This window comes from Adiantum capillus-veneris, chromosome 15 (genome assembly GCF_014529385.1).
Source record: "Adiantum capillus-veneris isolate H3 chromosome 15, ASM1452938v2, whole genome shotgun sequence".
Taxonomy (NCBI): domain Eukaryota; kingdom Viridiplantae; phylum Streptophyta; class Polypodiopsida; order Polypodiales; family Pteridaceae; genus Adiantum; species Adiantum capillus-veneris.
In genome coordinates, this window is record NC_140945.1 from 9,867,151 (window position 1) to 9,875,474 (window position 8,324).

Genomic DNA, 8,324 nt, shown 5'->3' on the forward strand with positions numbered 1-8,324 from the left:
TTTGTCACTAAAGGTGATCAATGCATCATCTACTTATGAGGAAGGTCATCTACATGTTGAGAATGCTTATTTTCACGTTCATTTTAGCGTCATCTACGGTAGCTCTCTCTTGCTCAAGGATTTGTAGAGGTATTAGCTACCTCAAGTTGGTGATGATTATCCGCGGGAGACGGACTCTGTATACATAGATGGGATATACAGACGCTTGTGCATTGAGGAGCCAGGACGACCTCTGGAGGAGCTTACTACTACACTGACACATACATTACATGATGCAGTAGCAGAGGCATACCCACACACTCAGCTTGAGCAGACACGCCGTTCTGGGAGCATGCCCTAGAATAGCTGTTATTATGCGGAATGCCGCGAGACTAGAGCTAGACTTCAGAGGGAGGTGCTTTTGGGAGACTTCACTCACAGGTAGACACAGAATGACTTCCGACGCCTAGTGTGGCGGAAGAAAAGGGCATTTTTGGCTCGACTAGAGCAGGCTTGATCTTTACCAGCTATTCTTGAGTCAGGACTCGCGTGAGGCGTGGCGGCTCTTTCATGAGCAGTCCCCGCCTGCCATTACCTCTACAGAGACTTGGGGCCAGTAGGCATCATCTCTGTACACAGTTTCTGGACAGCCGCCCCTCCCCAACCCCCCAATCCATGCCCACACACATGTGCTTTTTTCACCGTTGAGATGGTGAGGAAGGCCATTGACAGGATGAGGATTGGGAGAGCATATGATCATGATGGCTTAGTGGTTGATCATTTCGTGCATGCCAGAGATCTACTAGCAGAGCTTCTAGCAGTTATGTTTAACCATGCCATGTGTGAGGGCTTACCTGATACTTGGAGCCTTTCTACGATTGTACCCATCTTCAAGTCAGTAGACCCTATGGAGCCTGGGAATTATCGCACTATCATGATTGGACACACATTGGCATGGTTGTTAGCATCCATTCTTGAGCAGCAGCTGAGTAGATGGGTAGAGAGGGAAGGGATACGTGCAGCTGGGCAGGAAGGCTTCAGGAGAGGCTTTTCTACTCTTGACCATATCTCGACACTTAGAGCCATCATTGAGGAGGGCAGATCACATGGGAGACGGATCTATTGTAGCTTTGTGGACTTTCGCAAAGCATTTGACACAGTACCCAGAGCTAGATTGATGCGCAAATTACAAGAGATGGGAGTACCCACAGAGCTCATTTGGGGGATCATGGCTTTGTACAGGTCACTAGTGGGGCACCTTAGAGGGTTTGTCTGCACTTGTTCACTCCACTATTGGTGTGAAGCAGGGCTGCCCGCTCTCTCCTACTCTATTTGGTATGTATGTGGATGAGGTTGCTGACTACATTGAGAGAGATGGTGATAGAGGTGCACAGCTGGCAGGGACATGGATTCCACTATTGCTCTATGCTGATGATATTGTGTTGATCTCCGTTTCTCCATAGGGGATGCAACGTCAGTTCGATGCTCTGCATAGATTTGCCCACGAAAGTGGTTTGTCTGTTAACCTTGGTAAAACCAAGGTCATGGTATTTAATACCACCCCACAGTGGATGAGGAGGTCAGCACCCGCATTGACATACGGCCAGGAGACAGTGGAGTATACAGATGCTTACACTTACCTTGGAGTGGTTTTTAGTGGACCAACATTTTCACTAAGAAGAGCAGTAGAGACTAGACTGACCAGAGCCCATGCAGCATTGGGCAGATTGGAGAGGATGTGTTCATAGGTTCAGTTTCAGGAGCCTCGGACGAAGCTCTGGCTATTTGACGCTTTAGTGGCGTTTGCATTGCTCTATGGAGCTGAGATATGGAGACCTTCATTGGATCATCACAGAGGACAGGTTGCACTGATGGGTGGGGGGACATGGAGAAGCCTCTGGTCTCTATGATCTCGCGGCTCACTAGAGCCAAGGCTTCAGTACCACGTGCCAGTATCCGAGCAGAGCTAGTTGCTCCCCCATTGGTAGTCGAGGCGCTTACCAGATCTGTCTCCTTCATACACCGCATGTGGGAACTTCCTAGAGACAGATATGCCCGCCTTGCACTTGATCCCTCTCGACAGTTAGCCATGCAGGGAGATACAACATGCTGGTATGGTGAAATGACATCATGGTTTCAGGCGCATGGGTTCAACATAGAGAGATTGTCCCCCTTCTAGTACTCATTAGAGACACCCTCTTTGACTCTTACACAGTCTGAGATCACAAGGCTCATCCGACAGGACCTGGCTCAACCAGCCATGAGGAGGACATGGATACAGCCAGCACAGGAGGTGGGCACGAAGATGGCTTTCTACAGAGAGCATCTTCTCTAGCTTATAGAGGACGGTTTTGTGACGAGGCCTAGATACATGGACACTCACTTGTCTCATGGGATATGATGTGCTATTTGCCAGATACGCACATCTTCACACCAGCTACGGATCGAGACTGGGAGATACAGTGGAGTACCAGCAGAGGCCAGGACATGCCCCCTGTGCAGCATGGAGCCAGAGACAGAGTTGCACTACACATGCCACTGCCCCGTCTACTACGAGATATGAGGCCGCTTCCACTGCTTGTTTAGAGAGGGCTTTGGACCACTCTCCAGAGTCATGCAATACGAGATACGAGGTCGCTTCCACTTCTTGTTTAGAGAGGGCTTTGGACCACTCTCCAGAGTCATGCAGTACGAGGATCAGAGATGCTTGGGTTTGTTTCTACTCATGCCTACACATGCCACTGCCCCGTCTACTACGAGATACGAGGCCGCTTCCAGTGCTTGTTTAGAGAGGGCTTTGGACCACTCTCCAGAGTCATACAGTACGAGGATCAGAGATGCTTGGGTTTGTTTCTACTCGAGCTGCGCCCACACATATAGAGCCTGATGAGAGGAGAGGCTAGCCAGTCTCAGAGACACATCACAGACTTCTTTAGAGCAGACACTGGACACCCGGAGGAGCTACTACCACAACAGAGCTCGTCGCCTTACACCAGAGGTACATTGATCGACTGAGCTGGGGAGATCCAGACGCCCACGACCGCGGAGGACTACACAACACCGACGGAGGTTGCATCAGAGGATTTAGATCACTTTGGCACGACATGCACGACGCCCGGTCAGACTACTGACCATGGAGGAGATTGATGAGATCCGCCAGCGACCGATGCTGGATCTCTTGTGATTTAGCTACCCCAGCTAGCTGCTCTGCCCCGTTCACGCCTAGCAGTCTAGGATTCCATAGTATATTTTTTTTGTCATTTTGTCATTTTGTTACTCTGACTTTGTATCAGATCCACCACATTGTAACTTTTTGGTCTCATAGGTCACTTTGGCCTTTTGAAGACGTTAATATAACATTTCATTTCATCTCTCTCTCTCTCTCTCTCTCTCTCTCTCTCTCAATCTCAAATGTAGAGTTGTCATTATTTCAGTTCTCTATTTAGACTCAAATTCTTTTTAGTGTCATCGAGATTGAGCATTTTAATTTCATTCATTTTGTTTGTATCTCTTGTAGAGCAAGAAAAGGGTGAGGAATCTCTTGATTGTTTTATTGAATAGGAAGCAAGATCTTCTCTTGAGCTGGCTGAATCCTCTATCCTTGCAATCTTGAAAGCATGTGGCATTATGCACACCTTTGATGCAAGCGTGCATTTTCATGCTATGATCGTCCTTGAGGACCTATTGTAAAATGTTTTTTTGCTCTATGTTTTTAAGGCCTGTGGCATTATTTGAGACATTAATGTACAACAACATATTCATGCTTCTTAATGAATTTAAAGCAATAGTTTCTTCTAGATGCAAAGAGGAGAAGTATTGCACCATTTTCAACAAATGCAGATTTGCAGTTTTACTCTAGATGTGGCCATGTTTTGGTTTAGTATTAATCAAAGCACGATTTTCTTTTATGAGCTTCCCGTTTGAGATGCCAATTTTTGGAATACCTTCATCAGAGGATATATTCAATGAAACAGAGAGTGTTTGATTCAAGATGTCACCCAAGAATAACAAATTATGACGCAGTGGTCTCTTTTCACTCTAGAGAAAAGATTTCCTATACTTGGCAAAAGTACAAAATTAAAAGTGCTACAAGAGAGCATCCCATATAACAAGGTTTCTACAAAATGCATGAGAGCTCCCTCTTCAAGTCGTAGTCTCTTGGAATGCATTGATTGGACAATATGTCTAGCAAAGGGTAGGGTGAGGAAGCTATGGCTGTTTTTATTGGATGTGAAGCATTTTCTTCTCTCCAAACGCAAACACCTATGATTACATATTGAATGCATGCTGCACTACGTGAGAGGTTGACATAGGATTTTTTTTGGTGTGATTGGGGGTATAGTGAGGGCATGCATGTTCAAGGCAGCATGGTCAATTTTTTGTAGCAAGATATGCCTAAGAGGAAAAGGTGCAGGAAGCAATAAACTCTTTTTAGCAAATGCTGAGCGAGGGTTTGTCTCAACCATAGCATTGTGTTGTTTTCAACAATTGCACTGAGAGGGTTTCAAGTGTAGGATGTAGTCAATAAGAGCAGCAAAGGGCCAGGAAGCAATATCTAGAAAGCATGAATCATGGTGGTTTGTGTCATGTTTTACTTAGCTTTCCTCTATCCATGAGATAAAGTTATCTGCATATACGATCTCATAACTTGCATCTATTGCTTTATCTTCAAAGCATGCCCTTGGCTTTCTCTGTCCTGGAAATGTTTCTTGCGATTGAAGATGTCTCTTCTTCTTCTCTTCCTTCTGGAAGATGGGTTCATCCACTAGTATTTTATAAAGGGGAAACAAGCACGTTTTAGATGTTGATGCTAGATTACAATGAAATGACTCACACTTGATTAAATATCAACATTGCCACATTAAGTCTCCAAAGAGTTGGTCTAATGTTAAGGTTTTGGCCTCTCAACCTACGGGTTTTGGGATCAAATCCCCCGTTGGGTCACACTGTAGAGGGGCACCTTGTGCTCACGTTGCGAGGGCTCTTGCTTGGAGGGATGTACAACACGATGCCTCGCATGCAGGGATACCCTTATGGATTCTACCAAGGTGGGATCGTGGGCAGGTATGGAGGAGGGATGCCTTCATAATTGAAGGAAACACACTTTCAGCTTTGCAACACACTTCTAGGACCTAATGCATATGATCTGTTGACTCCTATGAAGGGTTAAAAGGATTACAAAGAAGGGGGCAATAGCATCAAGTTCGACACTTTTTTAGGACCTCGAGATGAGAAGAAATTGCTTGCTTTTATTTGGCAGTTTGGATTAGCTTTCTCCAGAGGCAACTTTATTGAAGCCTCGATTTAGAAAAGCATCTTCCTTCCTGTTCTACAGTGGTGGTTGTTGACAGGCACTAAGGACATCTGTGGGATTCAAATAGTTGCTTGCTTTCCTATGGTTGGCCCCAAGTCCCCAACGTATGAGGTAGATATTTTGACTGCTTGTAACCCCCTCAGGTTCAAAAAAAGAGGTACTCTTCAATCGTACAACCAAAGGTTTTTGGGGTACATTTTTATGAGTAGCTTCCTTTTTGGATGTTAACTTGGATGGGTAGATGGAGAGAGATTGTTGTGGATTGCCTCTTGAATTGAAGAGGTACTGCCTAAAACAGACAATACAGGGAATGATGACTCCTGCGTAGGTTGCTTATTGGAAGTCGACTGGTGGAGATGATGAGTCGGATGAAACTAGTTTCATAAAAGAAACGGTTTGGCAAGAGGATAGTCTACTCAAGTGAGTCTTAGCCAACTTTGGAACAAAGAATGGAATGGTTCAATCAAGGGAGTGTTGGAGAACTGGGACATTTTTCCTTTGCAGTCTCCTACTTGTAAGCAGGAAGACAAGGCTGCCAGAAAGCCAAGAAGGGAAAAATGAGTATCTGCAAGGATATTGCTAGAATTCTTTTTGTAACTTTCTTGTACTAGCTTAGTGTGATCCGACCTCTGCCTCTCCCAGTGAAAAACGGGGCTTAAATAGGTACACCCTAGGGATATTCCTTGCAACTCTGGTAATTTTCAAACATACCAGCTCTTCACATAGAAAGATTACAGGCCACTGAACCCATATAGGACTGTGTTTCTGCCTAACTTGTAGCCACAAAAAAGTTCTCACGCTTCCCAGAGATATTGGACCATACACTGGTACAAACAGGAGATGATAAAGTCAAGTAGCTACTTATTTCAAGCTTCCTCTAATATTAAAAACGTTTGCTTAGTGGAAAGATAACGTAGTCAGCTGAACGAGGGTTTTAACCTGCCATTGATGGTGGTTGGTGTAACCTATTCCTCCGCTAGCGTCAACTTTGTTCCTTATAATACTATGATGTATGGGAGTTAACCTTAGATAGATGATACTACTAAAGGATGCTACTACTATAAATGAAGTGTTTTGAGTTCATGTAGTGTGGACTAATGTTATGACTGCTTGATGAACTAGAGCAAGGGCCATGATCACTTGGCATTCTCTGAACATGCTGTAAAAAAATAAGCCTCCTCTCTTGGCCCCTACTGTTGTAGTGGCATCATGAATGTCTGTTTTGTTTTAAGTTGTGATTATCGTGGACTCCATCAACATTATGTGAAGAGAGTTTCAATTTTGTATGAGAACTGTTGATCTGGGCATGCATGCGGTCATGCAGTTTCTTGCATGTACCATGACGAGTCTAGCTTTTGATTGTCATGTACAAAGATGGACATCAGGAAGCCCATTCAGATGACAGGGCAGCTACGATAACAATGCTTTTAGTAATGTTTATTAAATTAAATGTGGATGTAAGCTACGATAACCATGCACTAAACAAGTTGTTAAGAGATTTTGCCCTAAATTGCTTTTATTTCGTTTCTCTTCACTCTTTCCTTTCCATTTGGCTCTAAGGAGCATGGAGGAATTTAAGAATATTTGGGTGGTGGGTTGCATTCGTAGAGATGGGGCTTTTCGCACGAGGGTTTCAAGTAGTTCAGCTGAACACTTACTCCGCTTCAGTGCGACTTTCGATTTTTGTCCTCGTGATCTTTCGGACTTATGATGAAGGTTTATGTTATCATATGAAGGAAACAGTGAAGTCAATAGACCCTTCCATTCTGGCTCTTGCACTTTCAGCTCCAGTGGTCGCATTATCTTCTCCCTCTGCTGTAAGGTAGAGAACAAGACAGAATGTTAAGTATACACATGTTTCGTCAAAATCGCGCACAGGGCTTGGGTGGATGTGGTCGATTTGTCAACATGGTTGGGTGCTGCACCTTGTATTGGACAAATGTCTGTCGTGGCAGCACAAAAGGTTGGCTTCAAAAGAGTTTTTTATCCACCGAGTCCAGGCATTGATGGGTCTCTCCCCCCCCCCCCAACCCCCGAAAAAACAAAAAGAGAAAAGTGTGTGGGGTAGATCAATTATCCGATTTCCCTCCTCTTGAGTAACAGTATTTTTTATTTTGAGAATCGTTGGATAGATGATTGATGTCTCTTGGGATTGAACCTATGATGTTAAAAGTTCTCTTCTCTTTCCCTCTCTTTCTCCAGGCTTGTGTGCTTACGAGACTTATTTTATAAGCGGAGTAATGTGCATGGTTGGTTTTGTAATATAGGTGGTTGCAAAGCATTATAGAAGCTCTTGAAACCCAGACCGCTAAGGAGGCAACGTGAACAGAGAGTTTCAGATATCGTAGTGTCATTGAGGGGGCCCACAGGAGAGGGGTAACCCCGTTATCCATTAGAATTTGTTTCCCCTCTCATAACTAAAGAGAATTGGAGCTACCAAATTGGTTGCAGCCACGCGTAGAAAGTTGAACAATAAAAAAAATAAAATATGTAGTTTGTGAATGTGCGGGGGTAGAGAGAGAGAGAGAGAGAGAGAGAGAGAGGTTGAGAGTGTTACGGGACCCTGAAGAGCGGCCCGTAAATGGGACTTAGGGGCCGCGCGCGTTCGCCGATCCTTCACTTGAACACAAGTTAGCCGACTTCACAACAAGTTGAGCAAGTACTTCAAAGGGACGCGCGAGACAAGATTGTTGAAACAAGCCCGTGACGGGCGCTTTGTATTGATTCAAAAAGTTGATTACAAAAGGGACGGAGGCCTCTCCAGCGCCTCTGAAGACTGGGTTAACCTAACTCCAACCTAAAATGGGTAAATGGTTTTATGGACGTGAGGATTGCCACCCCGGCTCCGGTTGAACAACCGGCCCCCTCTTGGCTACCCCGGCAGGATGCGCACGGTTCACCAAGAGTGGAGTACTACTCCCTTATAAGTCCTTTAATTCGGGGCGCTCAGGCAAACCACCCAAGCCCCATGGCCTTGAGGTAGAAATCCCTCTCAAGGAGTCACCGTCGGTCCCGTCCAGGAGCCGCGGTT

General features: G+C 45.1%; 1 protein-coding gene across 1 annotated transcript; it reads left to right on the plus strand.

Moving 5' to 3' along the window:
* The first annotated feature begins 6,903 nt into the window (after positions 1 to 6,903).
* LOC147440249 (uroporphyrinogen-III synthase, chloroplastic-like) lies at positions 6,904 to 7,618 on the plus strand. The gene is made up of 4 exons (XM_086483278.1): positions 6,904 to 6,960; positions 7,030 to 7,115; positions 7,172 to 7,303; positions 7,561 to 7,618. The coding sequence occupies exons 1-4, from the start codon at positions 6,904 to 6,906 to the stop codon at positions 7,616 to 7,618; spliced, it is 333 nt and encodes a 110-aa protein (XP_086339404.1).
* Positions 7,619 to 8,324: the final 706 nt, after the last annotated feature.